Source organism: Oncorhynchus kisutch, linkage group LG17 (genome assembly GCF_002021735.2).
Source record: "Oncorhynchus kisutch isolate 150728-3 linkage group LG17, Okis_V2, whole genome shotgun sequence".
Lineage (NCBI taxonomy): Eukaryota > Metazoa > Chordata > Actinopteri > Salmoniformes > Salmonidae > Oncorhynchus > Oncorhynchus kisutch.
The window spans coordinates 77,562,910-77,584,188 of NC_034190.2; the positions used below are offsets into that span (position 1 = coordinate 77,562,910).

Consider the following 21,279-nt stretch of genomic DNA (forward strand, 5'->3'; position numbering starts at 1 on the left):
ATGCACAAATTTGTTTACATCCCTATTAGTGAGCATTTCTCCTTTGCCAGTGTAGCTGATGCGAAATGGCTAGCTAGTTAGTGGTGGTGCGAGCTGGTAGCGTTTCAATCGGTGACGTCACTCGCTCTGAGACCTTGATGTAGTGGTTCCCCTTGCTCTGCAAGAGCCGCGGCTTTTGTGGAGCGATGGGTAACGATGCTTCGAGGGTGACTGTTGACGTGTGCGCCCAGGTCGGGGCGAGAGGACGGACGTAAAGTCTATACTGTTACACCAAGATACTAGCCTATATAAAACTGACCCAATAGCAATTCCGATGACCGTGATGCGTGTCTTTGCGGAGACCTGATGATCGGCAGGTAATGCTGCATTCGAGCGGATAGATTTTCTTCACCATTCGGCGATTTGCCACCGATGCTCCTTATAGGAGCATAGATGTCCACATCAGCCGTCTCTGTATATGTAACGGATGTGAAACGGCTAGCTAGTTAGCGGTGGTGACGTCACCGATTGAAACCGCTAACTAGCTAGCCGTTTCACATATACCCAGCGCAAGATCCACTGGTGGATGCTTATAGAAAACATGTAGGTAAAATATCATACAAACGATCATAAGAGAAATTCATTAAATATATATATATATATATTTTGCATTAAACTAATTCTAATCAGTTCCCAACAGGCTCAGAAGACTGAGGGCGGGACATTTCCTAGGGACAACAGTCCTTGTAGTGCTTCTGCCGTGAAGTCTTGGAGACTTCACTTCACCACCTCCACATAGGAGATCTGCTGCGCAGCCCTGATCCTTGACACCTTGACCTCCTTCACCCTAACAGGGTGCTCATGGAAGTCTGGAGTATGATCCCCACCACAGTTACATTTTCCATTCACAGATTATTCTGTTCTTCATCAACAAAATTAACCAAAACCAGGCTGCTTCTAATCACCTTGATTGAATCCACCATTCCCACTGCTTTCTTCACAGTCCTGAATATTACAAATGGATTTCCCAAATTAAACTCCGTGTCTAGAAAACGCAACCCAATAAGAAATGCATTATTGAACCAGTCCTTGTCTTCTACAACTTATGCTTGTTTTGTTCCATTCTTTGATTTCACTTTTCTATTCATTATCACACACTTCATTTGCCTCACTTTCAGATTCAAGCACAGTCAGTTTCCTTCGATATCATGGCGGTCTGCAAACAATCATTTTAAGTGCATGCCGCCACCTACTATGCTGGAATGTAGGATTAATCATGATCTGCCCAATTCTGTACTACCATGAAAATAAAAACATAACAAATAAATCCCTAATAACTTCTAACAAATGCTGCACTATGTCGTGTGCCCCCCCCCACACACACACTCAATTACAACACTTAACCTTCACATTGCTCCCACATTCACTGTAGTCATGTTCACCTCCATGCATGTTTTGTGTCATGTTTGTGTCCTGCTGCATTGTCTTCGGTCTCTGTATTGTCGTGGTGTCTTATTGTGATGCGTGTCTTTATTTTTTATTATCCCATCCCCACAGGAAGCTTTTTGCCTCTTGGTAGGCCTTCATTGTAAATAAGAATTTGTTCTTAATTAACTTTCCTAGTTAAAGGTAATACAAAATAAAATTGGGGGGGGGGGGGTAATGAACACTACCTGGGTTTTGTTTTGAGATGGCCCTATATGGGGTTGTTGTTGAATAATTACCCGGTTTGAATAGGAAGTCCTTGTCTGCACCATCATGACAGACGGGGAAGAGGCGCTTTAGCAGCCTGACCAGAAGGCAAGGACACATGGATGGGTTCCAGCTGCTACCCTCCCCTGAGCACCTAGAACAGGTCAATTGGGAGACGGGCTAACAGCACAGGCACATTGCCCCTGTGTGGCCCAAACTCTCCACAGACCCTGGACACAGCAGCTGATATCATATGGACTGCACAGGAGGAAGAGGCAGTGGCCTCTGACTTTGGAGACCTGCTGGGGGTTGGGGGACCTCGACCTCTCCGCCCCACTGCCCTCCCCATCTCGAGGGTATCATGGAATGGGACTGGCAGCCAACAAAATGAAAGAGGGAAAGAGGAGAGACTGGAGAAGGTGAAGACCAGCCACAGCAGACAAGACAGTCCAGCTGCTGCTACCAACTATACAGGTAAGAGTAAATTAAATACATGTCATTGGTTATATTCAAAATAAGACGTTAAGCAGGAGGTGATATGCTTCACTGTAATATTTTGGACTTATATAGTGAATACAGTGTATTCTGAAAGTATTCAGACCCATTTACTTTTTCCACATTTTGTTACGTTAGCTTTATTTTAAACTGGATTAAATTGTTTGTTTTTTTGTCAGCAATCTACACACAGTGTGACGGTGTGAAATTTGTACAAAGTTATAAAAAATAAATGGAAATTTTACATAAGTATTAAGACCCTTTACTCAGTACTTTGTTGAAGCACCTTTGGCAGCAATTACAGCATCGAGTCTTCTTGGGTATGACGCTACAAGCTTGGCACACCTGTAATCCCCCGGGGCGGCAGGGTAGCCTAGTGGTTAGAGTGTTGGACTAGTAACCGGAAGGTTGGAAGTTCAAACCCCCGAGCTGACAAGGTACTGTCGTTCTGCCCCTGAACAGTTAACCCACTGTTCCTAGGCTGTCATTGAAAATAAGAATTTGTTCTTAACTGACTTGCCTAGTTAAATAAAGGTAACACATTTTTTTTTTAAACATTTTTTTGGGGGGGGGTTTCTCCCATTCTTCTCTGCAGATCCTCTCAAGGTCTGTCAGGTTCAGTAGTGATTTGAGTAAATCTTGGTGGGGGATACATGCCTGCAAAGCCACTACACAACACACCATTAAACAATACATTAATTGCACTATAACGGTGACAAACGGTGCCTACAAACTGTTAGGGCCTTCACAAAGCTGTCCTAACAGCAGTCCCTAAACCTTACCACTGCTATTCCTGGCTATCAGCGGAGCCTTGTCTGTCAGCATAAAAGTTCATTCAGCCTCATTTACTGCCTTAAAAAAACACATAGCTGATATGGCTGACTTCCTTAATTAAACAAATGTGGTTTCTACTAACAATTGAGATGTACAAACTATGGCATAAGGGGACGACAAGCTTATAAGGCAATCTGTAATTCTGATTAAGACATAGAGCGAGCTAGGACTGACTTAGTCAATATAATTACATGTTTAGCACTTTTGAAATGTACAGCGACAAAATTCAGAACATGGGCCGTTCTTATAGTGTACACCAAGTCAGAATCTTAGGATAAATAAAGGGGGCATGTAAGCAGACAGTGAGAGCTCTTACAATATTTGATGATTACATTTCTCTAAAACAGGCTATAGGCTACATGTGCACCACCAAAATAGAACAGTAGTTTAATTAAGGTGAAAATAGACAAATTTATTCGGGTGAGGCACATTGAATGCAGTTTGGGTCTTTGTGTGTCAGAGATGTCATAAAACTTTGATGTGTTAAATAAGCTTTTAATTAGACACGTCAAATAACCCTTATAGAATGTTGTGTGTACTGAATTTGCACTTCCAAGCCAAGCGCCACCACTACTATCAGTCGCACTGTCAAAGCTGTGCAAAAAGTCTGCAAACAACCACACATCGGCCACGAACAATGTGTTTACAATACCGCATTGGTGGAAATAGACCAAACTATTACTACACAACATACACTTAGTATTACTTTCTTAGCTATAGTATAGACATCTTTCTTGCATATGCTGTGGAAATTCTTACACAGGGACACTCGAATTCAATCTTAAATTAATCATTGTTTATTGTCAGCGTGCTGGAGATGTTCCAACCAACTCAATGCATCATAGTACACATGTCAATCAGGAGCTCTCCCTGGGCAGACCCAGCAGTTGTCTTATATACAGTTATACACAGACAAGTTATACTTGCATGATTTAGCATAATTAATCATTACCGTTTTGTTTCATTCATGTGATTGACCAATACCTCAAGGCTTCTTTCTCTCGAAGCTGAGACCTTGAAACTGAGATTGTTTGTTTGTTCGTTCTCAAAACAAGGTCTGGGCGTACTGCCAAACTGCATCTACTGAACACAGAAATGAGTTATAAGAAAAGCACAAACATAACAATTCCCATTACACATATGACATCATTTATGCAGCAGCATTGTTACAAGACATTTTTGACACTTTTTTAAAACCTTTATTTAACTAGGCAAGTCAGTCAATGACGGCCTAGGAACAGTGGGTTAACTGCCTGTTCAGGGGCAGAACGACAAATTTGTACCTTTGTACCTTGTCAGCTTGGGGGTTTGAACTTTGCAACCTTCCGGTTACTAGTCCAATGCTCTAACCACTAGGCTACCCTGCCGCCCCACTTAAACAGGAAGGTGGAGTGGTGTTCCTGTGTGGGTTTCTAACACAGCCCATATATATATAAATATATATTTTTTAATGTTGTTCAGTCTTTGATCTGCTGCAATGTTCAACATTTCATCCGGTTGTAGAGCACAAGTTGTTTTGATCAACTTGTGCGACTAAAACAACTGATTTCTGTTATTGATTAAACTTGTAGTTGAAACTTGGTATCACTTAACTTCATTCAAACTTTGAATTTGAAATGCCATTGCTATGGAATTTAGGTGGCATAGCAGTTCAGACGTCTTTTGTCCTCGTCTTGTCGTGTCCTGTATATATATATATTTACAACTTTTTCACATACATTTTATTTTTATTTTCCATCAACTCATCTTCAAAACACTCTCCTGCAACCCGCCTCACCAATGTATATTTATAAAAAAGTATTATTTACCTCAGATCTGTAATCCTCCAAGAAGCTAGCCAGAAACTCCAAGAAGCTAGCCTGAAACTAGCCAGAAGCTAATCCAGAAGCTAGTTCAGAAGCTAGTTAGCTCCTTTACTGGCAAATCGTTTTGTGGTCATCAGCTATCCTTTAGCTCGAAAATCTATCGCCAGTTCTGTACGGCGCAGCGCGGCTCGGAACGGAACATACCGGACCAATTTTTCTCTCCATGTCCCTGGACATTCATACCCGGATCTCACAGCTAGCTAGCTGCTATCCGTGTGACCATCGGAGCTAGCAAGCTCCGTCAATCACTCCTGAGTTCCATCAATCACACCTGGGCTGCAGTCACCTATCCGGACCCGTTTTACTGCCTTCGCGGAGCCCCACCGGGCCTTCACAACTGGACTGCCGACGTTATCTACCCGAAGGAGTTATTCGGCCGGCTCCTCCGTCGCGACGTTACCTGAACGCCCATCTGCGGCCTGCTAACCGTTAGCTGTCTTACCGGCTGCTATCTGAATAGACAATCGGACAATTTTTTTATTATTATTTTTTTTTTAAATTATTTTTTAAATTATTATTATTATATTTTCTTCTTGGGCCTCTATAACTATATCTATTGTTTTTATTTTTTGTTGTTGTTGTGTGATTTGGATTAATCCCCTCTACCACACGGAACCCCACTAATCTACTGACGGAACGTAAGGGGTGGCTAACAGACCTCCATCCTATGCTAGCTTGCTACCGATGCCCTGGCTAGCTGTCTAAATCACCAACCAACCTCTCCACTCACCGGACCCTTTTGATCACTCGACTAAGCATGCCTATCCTTAATGTCAATATGTCTTGTCCATTTCTGTTCTGGTTAGTGTTTATTGGCTTATTTCACTGTAGAGCCTCTAGTCCTGCTCACTATACCTTATCCAACCTATTAGTTCCACCACCCACACATGCAATGACATCTCCTGGTTTCAACGATGTTTCTAGAGACAATATCTCTCTCTTCATCACTCAATACCTAGGTTTACCTCCACTGTATTCACATCCTGCCATACATTTGTCTGTACATTATACCTTGATGCTATTTTATCGCCCCCAGAAACCTCCTTTTACTCTATGTTCCAGACGTTCTAGACGACCAATTCTCATAGCTTTTAGCCGTACCCTTATTCTACTCCTCCTATGTTCCTCTGGCGATGTAGAGGTGAATCCAGGCCCTGCAGTGCCTAGCTCCACTCCTATTCCCCAGGCGCTCTCTTTTGACGACTTCTGTAACCGTAATAGCCTTGGTTTCATGCATGTTAACATTAGAAGCCTCCTCCCTAAGTTTGTTCTATTCACTGCTTTAGCACACTCTGCCAACCCGGATGTTCTAGCTGTGTCTGAATCCTGGCTTAGGAAGACCACCAAAAATTCTGAAGTTTTAATTCCAAACTACAACATTTTCAGACAAGATAGAACTGCCAAAGGGGGCGGTGTTGCAATCTACTGCAAAGATAGCCTGCAGAGTTCTGTCCTACTATCCAGGTCTGTACCCAAACAATTTGAACTTCTACTTTTAAAAATCCACCTCTCTAAAAACAAGTCTCTCACCGTTGCCGCCTGCTATAGACCACCCTCTGCCCCCAGCTGTGCTCTGGACACCATATGTGAACTGATTGCCCCCCATCTATCTTCAGAGTTCGTGCTGCTAGGCGACCTAAACTGGAACATGCTTAACACCCCAGCCATCCTACAATCTAAACTTGATGCCCTCAATCTCACACAAGTAATCAATGAACCTACCAGGTACCTCCCCAAAACCTTAAACACGGGCACCCTCATAGATATCATCCTAACCAACTTCCCCTCTAAATACACCTCTGCTGTCTTCAACCAAGATCTCAGCGATCACTGCCTCATTGCCTGCATCCGTAATGGGTCAGCGGTCAAACGACCTCCACTCATCACTGTAAAACGCTCCCTGAAACACTTCTGCGAGCAGGCCTTTCTAATCGACCTGGCCGGGGTATCCTGGAAGGATATTGATCTCATCCCGTCAGTAGAGGATGCCTGGATATTTTTTAAAAATGCCTTCCTAACCATCTTAAATAAACATGCCCCATTCAAGAAATTTAGAACCAGGAACAGATATAGCCCTTGGTTCTCCCCAGACCTGACTGCCCTTAACCAACACAAAAACATCCTATGGCGTTCTGCATTAGCATCGAACAGCCCCCGTGATATGCAGCTGTTCAGGGAAGCTAGAAATCATTATACACAGGCAGTTAGAAAAGCCAAGGCTAGCTTTTTCAAGCAGAAATTTGCTTCCTGCAACACTAACTCAAAAAAGTTCTGGGACACTGTAAAGTCCATGGAGAATAAGAACACCTCCTCCCAGCTGCCCACTGCACTGAAGATAGGAAACACTGTCACCACTGATAAATCCACCATAATTGAGAATTTCAATAAGCATTTTTCTACGGCTGGCCATGCTTTCCACCTGGCTACTCCTACCCCGGACAACAGCACTGCACCCCCAACAGCAACTCGCCCAAGCCTTCCCCATTTCTCCTTCTCCCAAATCCATTCAGCTGATGTTCTGAAAGAGCTGCAAAATCTGGACCCCTACAAATCAGCCGGGCTAGACAATCTGGACCCTTTCTTTCTAAAATTATCTGCCGAAATTGTTGCCACCCCTATTACTAGCCTGTTCAACCTCTCTTTCGTGTCGTCTGAGATTCCCAAAGATTGGAAAGCAGCTGCGGTCATCCCCCTCTTCAAAGGGGGGGACACTCTTGACCCAAACTGCTACAGACCTATATCTATCCTACCGTGCCTTTCTAAGGTCTTCGAAAGCCAAGTCAACAAACAGATTACCGACCATTTCGAATCTCACCATACCTTCTCTGCTATGCAATCTGGTTTCAGAGCTGGTCATGGGTGCACCTCAGCCACGCTCAAGGTCCTAAACGATATCTTAACCGCCATCGATAAGAAACATTACTGTGCAGCCGTATTCATTGATCTGGCCAAGGCTTTCGACTCTGTCAATCACCATATCCTCATCGGCAGACTCGACAGCCTTGGTTTCTCAAATGATTGCCTCGCCTGGTTCAGCAACTACTTCTCTGATAGAGTTCAGTGTGTCAAGTCGGAGGGTCTGCTGTCCGGACCTCTGGCAGTCTCTATGGGGGTGCCACAGGGTTCAATTCTTGGACCGACTCTCTTCTCTGTATACATCAATGAGGTCGCTCTTGCTGCTGGTGAGTCCCTGATCCACCTATACGCAGACGACACCATTCTGTATACTTCCGGCCCTTCTTTGGACACTGTGTTAACAACCCTCCAGGCAAGCTTCAATGCCATACAACTCTCCTTCCGTGGCCTCCAATTGCTCTTAAATACAAGTAAAACTAAATGCATGCTCTTCAACCGATCGCTACCTGCACCTACCCGCCTGTCCAACATCACTACTCTGGACGGCTCTGACTTAGAATACGTGGACAACTACAAATACTTAGGTGTCTGGTTAGACTGTAAACTCTCCTTCCAGACCCATATCAAACATCTCCAATCCAAAGTTAAATCTAGAATTGGCTTCCTATTTCGCAACAAAGCATCCTTCACTCATGCTGCCAAACATACCCTTGTAAAACTGACCATCCTACCAATCCTCGACTTTGGCGATGTCATTTACAAAATAGCCTCCAATACCCTACTCAACAAATTGGATGCAGTCTATCACAGTGCAATCCGTTTTATCACCAAAGCCCCATATACTACCCACCATTGCGACCTGTACGCTCTCGTTGGCTGGCCCTCGCTTCATACTCGTCGCCAAACCCACTGGCTCCATGTCATCTACAAGACCCTGCTAGGTAAAGTCCCCCCTTATCTCAGCTCGCTGGTCACCATAGCATCTCCCACCTGTAGCACACGCTCCAGCAGGTATATCTCTCTAGTCACCCCCAAGACCAATTCTTTCTTTGGCCGCCTCTCCTTCCAGTTCTCTGCTGCCAATGACTGGAACGAACTACAAAAATCTCTGAAACTGGAAACACTTATCTCCCTCACTAGCTTTAAGCACCAACTGTCAGAGCAGCTCACAGATTACTGCACCTGTACATAGCCCACCTAAAATTTAGCCCAAACAACTACCTCTTTCCCAACTGTATTTAATTTTTATTTATTTATTTATTTTGCTCCTTTGCACCCCATTATTTTTTTATTTCTACTTTGCACATTCTTCCATTGCAAAACTACCATTCCAGTATTTTACTTGCTATATTGTATTTACTTTGCCATCATGGCCTTTTTTTGCCTTTACCTCCCTTCTCACCTCATTTGCTCACATTGTATATAGACTTGTTTATACTGCATTATTGACTGTATGTTTGTTTTTACTCCATGTGTAACTCTGTGTCGTTTTATCTGTCGAACTGCTTTGCTTTATCTTGGCCAGGTCGCAATTGTAAATGAGAACTTGTTCTCAACTTGCCTACCTGGTTAAATAAAGGTAAAATAAAAAAAAATAAATAAAAAAATTTACTGCCTCCAAAATAATCGATTCCTCGACTCCCATTCTCCTATGATTCAGTATTTTTGCAACGAAGGAGACTGGATGGTTGCATTGGTCACTTTAATTATGCCTATACTGTTCAGCAGCTGAAATCAGCAGGACGGGGAGCGGGGGAGTATTTATTAAGAGAGGTTTATCATGGATTTCTGAAATAATGATTATGATCACACTTCCTCAATGTAAATATTATGGGGACACCTATACATTTGGCAGCCAAGCATGAGTTATCAGTGTAGCCTTGTCTAGACATGACTTTGAAAACTATCTTCACGTCTTTAAAAAAATAACAATACAAAATAATGAACTCCACTCCAGACTTCCGTTAATTGAATGAAAAATAATTACAGGGCAGTTTGTCAAAACTAAACCTTTGTGAATCGTCCACTGGAATAACACAAATGTTTGTATAATAATTACAGAAACATTTCAAGTAATACTATCCCCATCCAGAAAGGGCTGTGTAACACCGCAAAGAATGGGTTTATCAGCATAGTGCACCACATAACCCCATGTGATCTGTCAAGGCTGTGCACAGCGGAATTATGACTGAATAATTCTAGTTCCTACACACCACCTTCTATATTTATACAAAATAGGCCTTGTTATAAGTTGATAAGCATCATGCTAATGCCAGTTCTCTCTAGAATGCAACATGTCTTCTCAGTAGGACTCCGCAATATTGAGTTGTTGTGTAAGCTATGCGCAGAGGTTTCAGCTTGTTTTGGGAGTCGAGGAAGATTCTACTCCAACCACAGGAGTCTGAGTCTACTCCAAAAATCATAGAGTCTTTCACCCCTAGCTTTAACTAGCTAAAGTGTTAAGTTCAATGATCGGTTTAAAAAAAGGTTTGAACCCCGGTCACACCACACCCAGACCCATATATTTAGTTACGCCAACTTTTAGAATTCTAGACATTCCCTGTTATACGACATTGTTTAAATATTCCCCATGTAAAGTTAATGAGGAGGTAACATGGCTGCCATAGAATGTTGAAGTGTCATGTACAGAGCTGTGAAAAAGTTTTGCCCTCTTTCAAATTCAAATTTTTGATACTGAATGTTATCAGATCTTCAACCAAAACCTAATATTAGATAAAGGGAACCTGCGTGAACAAATAACACAATGACATTTATTTCATAAAGTATATAACACCCAATGCCCGTGTGGTACAAAGTAAGTGCCACCTTTTAGCTGCAATGATTCCAACCAAATGCTTCCTGTAGTTGTTGATCAGTCTCATGTCACTGTGGAGGAATATTGACCCACTCTTCCATGCAGAACTGCTGTAACTCAGCGGCCATTTGTGGGTTTTCAAGTATGAACGGCTAATTTCAAGTCCTGCCACATCTCAGTTGGAATTAGCTCTGGACTTTGACTAGGCCAGTCCAAAACTTCAAATGTGTTGCTTTTCAACCATTTTCATGTAGACTTGATTGTGTGTTTTGGATCATTGTCTTGCTGCATGACACAGCTGCGCTTCTCCTTCAGCTCACAGACAGATGCCCTGACATTTCCCTGTAGAATTCTCTGATACAGAGCAGAATTCATGGTTCCTTCTATTAAATTAAGTCTTCCAGGTCCTAAGGCAGCCAAGCACAGCGGTACTTGAGTGTACAGAGGCAATAACTTTCTCACACAGAGGAATTGGGTGTTGCAAAACTTTAATTTAAAAAATATATTATTTGTAAACTCAGGTTCCCTTTATCTAATATTAGGTTTTGGTTGAAGATCTGATAACATTCAGTACCAAAAATAGGGAAATTAGGGAGGGGGCAATGTAAATGCATCATAATGCAGAAACTTCATTGGCCCAACTCTTTAAATATATATCTCTGACCAAGAAGGAGACGCGTTCTGTCTCCTAGAGATGAACGAACTTTAGACGAACTTTGGTGCGGAAAGTGCAAATCAATCTCAGAACAACAGCAAAGGACCCTGTGAAGATGCTGGAGGAAACAGATAAAAGTATCTATATCCACAGTAAAACGAGTCCTATATCATCATAACCTGAAAGGCCGCTCAGCAAGGAAGAAGCCACTGCTCCAAAACCGCCATAAAAACGCCAGACTACAGTTTGCAACTGTAGTCTGGGTGCTGTGTACAAAGATTGTACTTTTTGGAGAAATGTCCTCTGGTCTGATGAAACAAAAAGAGAACTGTTTAGCCATCCTTATGTTTGGAGGAAAAAGGGGGAAGCTTGCAAGCCAAAGAACACCATCCCAAACGTGAAGCACGGGGGTGGCAGCTTATTATGTGGATACATTGAAGCAACATCTCAAGACATCAGTCAGGAAGTTAAAGCTTGGTCGCAAATGGGTTTTCCAAATGGACAATGACCCCAAGCATACTTCCAAAGTTGTGGCAAAATGGCTTAAGGACAACAATGTCAAGGTATTGGAGTGGCCATCACAAAGCCCTGATCTCAATCTTATAGAAAATTTGTGGGCAGAACTGAAAAAGTGCATGCGAACAAGGAGGCCTACAAACCTGACTCTGTTACACCAGCTCTGTCAGGAGGAATGGGCCAAACTTCACCCAACTTATTGTGGGAAGCTTGTGGAACGCTACCCAAAAAGTTTGACCCAAGTTAAACAATTTAAAGGCAATGCTACCGAATACTAATTGAGTGTATGTAAACTTCTGACCCACTGGAAATGTGATGAAATAAATCAATCATTCTCTCTACAATTATTCTGACATTTCACATTTTAAAAATAAAGTGGCGATCCTAACTGACCTAAGACAGGGAATTTTTATTAGGATTAAATGTCAGGAATTGTGAAAAACTGAGTTTAAATGTATTTGGCTAAGGTGTATGTAAACTTCTGACTTCAACTGTACATAACGTGCATTCGGGAAAGCATTCAGACCACTTTACATTTCCACATTTTGTTACGACAGTCTTATTCTAAAATGTATTAAATAGGTTTTTTTCCCTCATCAATCTACACACAATACCCCTTAATGACAAAGCAAAAACAGGTTTTGAGAAATGTTTACAAATGTGTTAAGAAACTAAAATATCATCAATAGTATTCTCTAATGGCACATGGAAATATTTATTGAGCCTTTTGGCTTTTGTTATGTTCTTTGTGTAACAGAGTCAAAGATTGTCCTGTAAGCTTTCCCAAAAGCTTGACATTTCTCTACTGGCGCTACCGAATTGGATCCTTTTTGGAGGCGCAGCTGCCAATGCTCTGTTTCAACTCCAGAAAATAAGATGTAGTTTCTTCATGTGTCATGGATGCTGTCCCTTCAAGATGGAGTGTCTCTGTTGGTATGACCTGCCTCAAGGCTACAGACCCCATCGCCGCAACGATCATCTTGTGGTATTTCAATGATCGTATTAATGTCTCACACACACACACACAGTTCAACATAGATAAATGTAAACTGAAACAGATATTTGTGATATTGTTGTGACCACTCAATGCATTTCTAAATTGTAAAAAGCTTCTTCTTTTTTTTTTCACCCAACAGCATCATGCCATGAGTCTGGATGACTTGAACATCTTCTCGACTGTGTCACTGTTCTGACTCTTCTGGATGACTTGAACATCTTCTCGACTGTGTCATTGTTCTGACTCTTCTGGATGACTTAGACAGCTTCTTGACTTTGTCATTGTTCTGACTCTTCTGGATGACTTGCTGGATGATGACAATGGTGTTCCCGCTGTACCTGAGTGAATATGACAAGTATGACCTATTCTAAGCACCGCCACCCTGCCCCATGGGTTGGGACTGCAATGGGTTGACTAGGGCCTTTACTTTTGATTTGGATCCCAGGGCTGTGTGGGTTGTTGCTTGGAGTCATCCTCTTAGACCTGTGATTGGCTGTTCTCTTGCTGTTGATGGGTTTTGGTTCCATGCAAGTTGATGGGTTAATGAATTAGTTGTCTAATTGATGTGATGGGCTCCAACCCATTGGTTTGCCATCTGTTGTTCCATTGGTTGGTCCTGTTGTGCCAATATTGTCATTTGCACCATTTAGTAAGTTAGTGAGATTTGAATAATGCTGTGATGTGTAGTGTATATATTTTATGTAAGTCTAGATTGAAAGTATACTTTGCCTTGCCCTGAGATATGGCTAGACTCCTAAAGTGCCATTATAATCTAGCCATGCCTCCTGGCAATACCTTGCCCTGATATTTTTCACTTGTCTGACATATCTGAGATGCTTATTTAAAAAAATATATATATATTTTTTTTTACCTATATTGAACTAGGCAAGTCTCAGCCTCCAGTATTTATGCTGCAGTAGTTTATGTGTCGGGGGTCTAGGGTCAGTTTGTTATATCTGGAATACTTCTCCTGTCCTATTCGGTGTCCTGTGTGAATTTAAGTGTGCTCTCTAATTCTCTCTTTCTTTCTCTCTCTCGGAGGACCTGAGCCCTAGGACCATGCCTCAGGACTACCTGACATGATGACTCCTTGCTGTCCCTAGTCCACCTGGCCATGCTGCTGCTCCAGTTTCAACTGTTCTGCTTTATTTATTATTGGACCATGCTGGTCATTTATGAACATTTGAACACCTTGGCCATGTTCTGTTATAATCTCCACCCGGCACAGCCAGAAGAGGACTGGCCACCCCACATAGCCTGGTTCCTCTCTAGGTTTCTTCCTAGGTTTTGGCCTTTCTAGGGAGTATTTCCTAGCCACCGTGCTTGTACACCTGCATTGCTTGCTGTTTGGGGTTTTAGGCTGGGTTTCTGTACAGCACTTTGAGATATCAGCTGATGTACGAAAGGCTATATAAATAAATTTGATTTGTTAAGAACAAATTCTTATTTTACAATGATGGCCTACCCTGGCCAAACCCTCCCCTAACTCGGACGATGCTGGGCCAATGGTTCGCACCGCCCTATGGGACTCCCAATCACTGCCGGTTGTGATGCAGCACCTTAGACTGCTGCGCCACTCGGGAGCCCAGATTAGGCTTCATGCTTACCTTTACTGTTGACAGGGAAACTCTTGTTGCGGTGTTGACATGATGATTGAAGACCTAATGTTAGATTTGATTTATTCTATTATGTTTTCAATGTACACACAGAAAAGGGAATAAAATATTGTTTCACAGTTTGCTGTTTTTTTTTTTTCCCTGCTGCAGGCATTGGCGATGTCTAATGTTAGTGAATTCCCACATATGCACAAGTGGTACTGGAATTCGTAAATTCAGACCCCTTCCCCTTTTCACATTTTGTTACTTTAGTCTTATTCTAAAATGTATTAAATTTGTTTTCCCTCATCAATCTACGCACAATACCCCATAATGACAAAGCGAAAACAGGTTTTTAGAAATGTTAGCAAATTTATAAATAAAAAAATAACAGAAATACCTTATTTGCCTAAATATTGCGACCCTTGTATGTCTTAGTTGGCTTCAAGTCAAATTTGAGGACTGGCTTGTCTTTGTTGAACCTTTTTATACTGAAGCCAAAACTGTACACAGTGGTTGTGATAAAGATATGGATGGATGACACAAACACACATTTTCAGTATAGCCTCAAAAAAGTGAAAAACCATTTAGTTCATGTACTGTATGTCCAGGACTCGAGTCAGCAAGAGCTACGTCACCAGGGACCAGCAGTTATCGATCTTACCACTCCAGCTCAGTAGGCGGCGCCAGACCCTCATGTTACAAGTTCACGTCAGGAAGAGGGTGGTGAAATCGTAAACAAAGCATGACATTTTGTATCGCTGGTTAGTTGGAGGCAAAAAATAACATATTACGCTTATTTTAGGGCGTTTCTTGTTATCCATAAGACGACCATGGACACAAATACTTTGTTGCTCCGGTTTGATGGACGCTCCCGGTTGCTGCTCCGTTCTTTACTCTCGGGAGCTACTGGTGCCCGTCGAGGTCTGTGGGTGTTCCAGCGGCAGCGAAGGTCAGACCCGGACCGCTGCCTACACACCTGTCTCGAGACTCTTTGCCAGCAGGAAATATGCCTGAACAGTGATGCTCAGACCCTGACAACGTGAGAAAATAGTCCAAACTCGTTTATTCCACTAAAGTTAAACAGCTAGGCTTTTTGACCTCGTTGTTTGACTTCTCTAGACTGACCAGACTAGTGATGTGTATTTTAAATGTTAAAAAATACATAATATACGTTTCTCTTCGATAACCCACTGCTCTTTTCCTTAGCAAACCACTCGTGTGCCTATTTCCAGTTGCCTTCCAACGGAGCCTCGTGTCCTTCCTCCATCTCACCCACCCTTTGCATCCCCGGACCAGTGTCCTTAACCTGCTAGACTGCCTCAGCCAGGGGGAGCATGCCCCAAACCCCTGGGTGTCTGCCCTAGTCGTACAGCTCCGGAGAGACCTGGGAGCCCCTGGGGGGAAGGAGCCTCTAATCACCCCCCAGTGCAGAGAAAGACTAAGGGGACTATGTGAGCGTCTGAGGGATAGTGGTGGTGGTGGTGATGATAAAGCAACAGGATGGGCCTTGTGTTTAGGTGGACCAATAGAGCCACAACTGTCCTCATCCTCACAGGGTGGGCTAGATGTGGTTCCGAAGAGGAAGAGCAGCTGTGTGGATCTGGACTCAGAACCTGAGGACGACGTCGGACAGCAGCGTAAGAGGATGAGGATAAGTGTCTCTCCTGTGGACACTGAGAGGAGTTGTAGCAGTTTGGAGTATGTGGTGGGAACGGAGGGTTTGAAGGATGAGATGGAGACGGACCGGGTGGTTGGTGTCATCCCAGAACCAGCTGTGGAACCGCAGCCAGCAGCAGGGAGTCCAAGTGATGCCCTGCCTGAGAATGTAAAGGTGAGATGAATAAAGGACATGACTATTCAGTCACATTAGTATTCTGTTGACACCACCGAAGAACTGAAAGTAACTTATGTGTTCTTGGTTCAGGCTTCTATCCCTCAAATCAAGGAAATTTTGGAAAGTGAGATGGAGGTAAGATACCTATTTTAATGAAGTGATCATGTCTGAGATGCACTGACTCACATGAAAGTGCTTTAATCCCCTGTGCCCTCTTTGTTTAGTGGGACCAGAGCTCAGTGGATATCTTCAAGGTGCTGAACGACTGTGACCCCTCCCAGGTTGGACTTTTTTAAATTGACACTAAAACGTTAGCAAAATCAGGTCGTTCATGAGCACTACTTCCAATAACAACCATTCTCTCTGTAGGTAGAGATCTTATGTAGGATGCTGAATTTGTCTGAGATGCCAGAACAGACCCTACCTCAGCTCTGTAGCTGCCTGCTAGAACTCTCTCCTGATCTCAGTCACAGCACAGCAGCCACACTCATCAAGAGTCTCCTGCTGGGAAAGGTACCTCACATTTCATTCATATGTACCCTTTTCACACCACTGACCAACACTGTGCCAAAACAAGCTACACTGGGCTGGCCTGGTTACCAAGCTGCACTGGGCTGGCCTGGTTACCAAGCTGCACTGGGCTGGCCTGGTTACCAAGCTGCACTGGGCTGGCCTGGTTACCAAGCTGCACTGGGCTGGCCTGGTTACCAAGCTGCACTGGGCTGGCCTGGTTACCAAGCTGCACTGGGCTGGCCTGGTTACCAAGCTGCACTGGTTACCAATCCATCATAGTTTCTTTGCTGGAAAGGACAATGTGAAAATAAAAATCTGAGCCAGTACTGTTCAAGTCGGCCTTATAATGTGAATAAGACAATAGCTTGTCAGGCTACCTATATCTCCGACTTCTTCTCCCGTACTGTTGACCTCTGGCAGGTTCTGTCCCTTTCTGAACCTGCCTCACGCTGTCTAGTCACAGCTGTGACGTCACTATGCAGTCGCTACCCCAGGCCAACCTGCCACGCTCTGATTGGACTAGTCCTGGAGGAAGGGCAGACAGGTGAGTGGGAAATACACATTGATCAATAGTGGACTCCAAAATAGAAGAGCATTAACTGTCAGTCAATATAGTATTCACCACCTATGATGTTATATTTAGCCACTAATCATCAATTAATCTTTCTATTTATATATAATCTCTTTATTTACCACGTACGGTTCCTTTGGAAAATATTCAGAGCCCCTGACTTTCCACATTTTGTAACGTTACAGCCTTATTCTAAAATGTATTGCATTGTTCCCCCCCCCCCCCTCAATCTACACACAATACCCCATAATGACAAAGCAGAAACAGGTTTTTATAAATGCTTGCTAATTTATGCAACATTTTAAAAATGGATCACATTTATTAAGTGTTTCGACCCTTTACTCAATATTTTGTTGAAGCTCCTTTGGCAGCGATTACAGCCTTGAGTCTTCTTGGGTATGATGCTACAAGCTTCACACACACCTGTATTTGGGGAGTGTCTTCATTCTTCTCTGCAGATCCTCTCAAGCTCTGTCAGGTTGGATGGGGAGTGTTGCTGCACAGCTATTTTCAGGTCTCTCCAGAGATGTTCAATCGGGTTCAAGTCTGGGCTCTGGCTGGGCCACTCAAGAACATTCAGAGACTTGTCCCAAAGCCACTCCTGCGTTGTCTTGGCTGTGAGCTTAAGGTCGTTGTCCTGTTGGAATGTGAACCTTCGCCCCCAGTCTGAGGTCCTGAGCACTCTGGAGCAGGTTTTCATCAAGGATCTCTCTGTTCATCTTTCCCTTGAATCTGACTTGTCTCCCAGTACCTGCCGCTGAAAAACATCACAGCATGATGCTGCCACCACCATGCTTCACCGTAGGGATGGTGCCAGGTTTCCTCCAGACGTGACGCTTGGCATTCAGGCCAAATAGTTCAATCTTGGTTTCATCAGCCAGAGAATCTTGTTTCTCATGATTTGAAAGTCCTTTAGGTGCCTTTTGGTAAACTTTAAGTGGGCTGTCATGTGCCTTTTACTGATGAGTGTCTTTTGTCTGGCCACTCTACCATAAAGGCCTGATTGGTGGAGTGCTGCAAAGATGTTTGTCCTTCTGGAAGGTTCTCCCATCTCCACGGAGGAACTCTGGAGCGCTGTCAGAGTAACCATCGGGATCTTGGTCACTTCCCTGACCAAGACCCTTTCCCCCAATTGCTCAGTTTGGCCGGGCGGCCAGCTCTAGGAAGAGTCTTGGTGGTTCCAAACTTCTTCCCTTTAAGAATGATGGAGGCCACTGTGTTCTTGGGGATCTTCAATGCTGCAGACATTTTTTGGTACCCTTCCCCAGATCTGTGCCTCGACACAATCCTGTCTTAGATCTCTACGGACCATTCCTTCGACCTCATGACTTGGTTGTTGCTCTGACATGCGCTGTCAACTGTGGGACCTTATATAGACAGGTATATGCCTTCCCAAATCATGTCCAATCAATTGAATTTACCACAGGTGGACTTCAATCAAGTTTCAGAAACATCTCAAGGATAATCAATGGAAACAGGTGGTCTCAGCAAATGGTCTCAGGTCTCTCCAGAGATGTTCAATACTTATGTAAATAAGCTATTCGGTTATTTTTTGTACATTTGCAAACATTTCTAAAAACCTTTGTCATTATGGGATGTTGTGTGTAGATTGCAGAGGAAATGTTTTATTTAATCCATTTTAGAATAGGGCTGCAACGTAACAAAATGTGGAAAAATCAAGGGGTCTGAATACTTTCCGAAGGCACTGTAAATCTAAATCTGGGATGTATCATCAGGCAGTGCACAGGCTGAACTGCTCAACAGATTGATAGAAGACTGCCTGGATCCCCACTTCAGACTGCTGGTGTTTCAGTAAGACAAACCAACCCATTGGGTGTAATGGATCTAACAACTAGTGAAGTGTTCTGGCTGTATTGATTACATGCATTTTAATATGACGTCTTATACAGTCTCATAAGATCTTCTTTTGTCCAGAATGACAATCAAAGGGATTTGGTGTGAAGGACTGCTGTCTGTCATTCATGCCCTGCTGGACAAGAAGGTGAACCATAAATCTACTCCACTCAAATACAAACTAGTCCTCTAATGTACCATACCTACCAAACCAGACTAAACTATACTGAACAAAAATATAAACGCAACATGCAGCAATTTCAAAGATTTTACTGACTTAAAGTTCATGTAAGGAAATCAGTCAAATTAAAAAATCGTTTTTTCCCCACAAAAGGGCTTCATTATAGACAGAAATTCTCCTCAGTTTCATCAGCTGTCCGGGTGGCTTGTCTCAGAAGATCCCGCAGGTTAAGAAGCCGGATGTGAAGGTCCTGGGCTGGCGTGGTTAAACGTGTTGCGGTTGTGAGGCTGATTGGACGTGTTGCCAGACAACAGCTCTGGTGGACATTCCTGCAGTCAGCATGCCAATTGCACGTGTGGCGTTGTGTGATATTTTAGTAGCTTTTTATTGTCTCAAGCACAAGGTGCACCTGTGGTAATGATCATGCTGATTAATCAGCTTCTTGATATGACACCTGTCAGGTGGATGGATTATCTTGGCAAAGGAGAAATGCTCACTAACAGGGATGTAAACAAATTTGTGCATAAATTTGGAGCGAAATAAGCTTTTTGTGTGTATGGAACATTTCTGGGATCTTTTATTTCAGCTCATGAAACATGGGACCAATATAAATGTGGCATTTATATTTTTGTTCAGTATAGTTCTCTAATCTACCATAGCTATCCAAACCAAATGATTTGATCGCATTGTATGTGAAAACAGATTATTCATAAAATCCCTAGTCTCTCATTGATTTGAATCTGTTTGTATCACTTTCAGTTGGAGCTGAATGAAGAGCTGTTCACACTCTTCACTGACCAGCTAAGCTCCCAGGCACCTCACTTCACCAAGTCCATGAAGTATGCCAAGATGATGCTCACTGTGCTGACCAAGTATAACACGCATGTAGGTTATTTCAATCAATCAAACGTATTTATAAAGCCCTTTTTAAATCAGCAGTTGTCCTAAAGAGCTGTACAGTAACCTGACCTAGATCCTAAAGAGGAAATGGAGGCACGTTGGCTATGAAAACACCTTAAGTCCAGTCTAAAGGTATAACTGTCACTTAACGTCTGTTTACTGATAGACTGCTATTGTCTGGTTGTATTTGTCCAGGTAACTGTGGCTCACAAACACACACTGTCCTGCTGCTTGTCCTCCAATGAGACATTCTTGAAGAAGTCTCTTCAAGCTGCCCTGAAGAGAATCAAACATTCATGAAATACTGTCTGAATCACAATACTGTTAAACTATTAAATTCATTATAATGACTACAGTAAATGGTAGGGTATTTTAAAGTCATTTTTACTAAAATGTTATGTCAGCTGTGTTTAAAACAAATTACAAGTCAGACGTTTGTTGTTTCATATTGATCTAATGTAAAAATTCTGGAATTCTGCAAGAACTTGCATAGCATACCTGTATGTAAACAATGTTGCAAATGTCTGGAATGCAGCATTTAACCAATCAGCATTTAGACCCACTAGTTGAAATAAAAGCCAACATGCACACAAATATTGGTTACCTTTTGGAGAGTGTCTTTTAACCAGTATTTTGCTGTCAGAGAGGCATACATGTGGTACCACAGCATTCACTTTAAGTCCCGATCAGATTTTCTTTAGTGGCACGATGGAAAAAATATCGCAATATTTGCACCCACCAATATGGCTGAACTCCGTGTCCAGTTTTTTTTTTGCGCAATTTTCGGGTGGACTTCCTTTCCAGCGCAGCGTGAAGGAGGAGAAACCGACAATAATGAGGTCAGTAAAAATTATTTTATAAATCATTTCATTATTTTTTTTTTTTTACAATTATTACGGAATATATTTCTGTAAATCAGACCTTCAACAATTGCCCATTGGATGGATTTGCATAGAGAACCTTTGTAACTAACATCCTGGACACGTGATTTTTGAAGGTCAAATTTACCCAAGGACTTGTAGAGACACTTCTAACTATAGAATTATATATTCTTCTTTAACTCCTTGATTTACTTCAATTCTATCTTATCTAATTGAACACATGAAGCAGTTCAGGATTTACTT

General features: G+C 42.7%; 1 protein-coding gene and 1 long non-coding RNA gene across 3 annotated transcripts; both read left to right on the forward strand.

Annotated features, from left to right (window-relative positions):
- The first annotated feature begins 189 nt into the window (after nt 1–189).
- Nucleotides 190–14,442, forward strand: LOC116354441 (uncharacterized). The gene is made up of 5 exons (XR_004203733.1): nt 190–582; nt 680–2,145; nt 12,465–12,692; nt 12,844–13,059; nt 13,746–14,442. It is a non-coding gene; the product is annotated as an uncharacterized LOC116354441 (long non-coding RNA).
- Nucleotides 14,443–14,925: 483 nt separating this feature from the next.
- On the forward strand, nt 14,926–20,749 carry fance (FA complementation group E). Of its 2 annotated transcripts, XM_020506993.2 has the most exons (10): nt 14,926–15,341; nt 15,509–16,133; nt 16,227–16,271; nt 16,361–16,417; nt 16,506–16,649; nt 17,070–17,193; nt 18,957–19,032; nt 19,156–19,222; nt 20,015–20,140; nt 20,351–20,749. In XM_020506993.2, exons 1-10 carry the CDS (start codon nt 15,133–15,135, stop codon nt 20,453–20,455), a joined length of 1,578 nt encoding a protein of 525 aa, XP_020362582.1. In that variant the 5' UTR covers nt 14,926–15,132; the 3' UTR covers nt 20,456–20,749. The 2 variants fall into 2 exon arrangements, with proteins under 2 accessions (XP_020362582.1, XP_031650539.1); XM_031794679.1 differs by lacking the exon at nt 16,506–16,649 and having other exon boundaries at nt 14,966–15,341.
- The last annotated feature ends 530 nt before the right edge of the window (nt 20,750–21,279 follow it).

Bases quoted from the DNA above. Each gene is read 5' to 3' on its own strand.
- fance (XM_020506993.2), top strand. From the start codon at position 15,133: ATGGACACAAATACTTTGTTGCTCCGGTTTGATGGACGCTCCCGGTTG. The intron at 16,134-16,226 runs GTGAGATGAATA...TTCTTGGTTCAG, and splicing joins CCCTGCCTGAGAATGTAAAG to GCTTCTATCCCTCAAATCAA. The intron at 16,418-16,505 runs GTTGGACTTTTT...TTCTCTCTGTAG, and splicing joins ACGACTGTGACCCCTCCCAG to GTAGAGATCTTATGTAGGAT.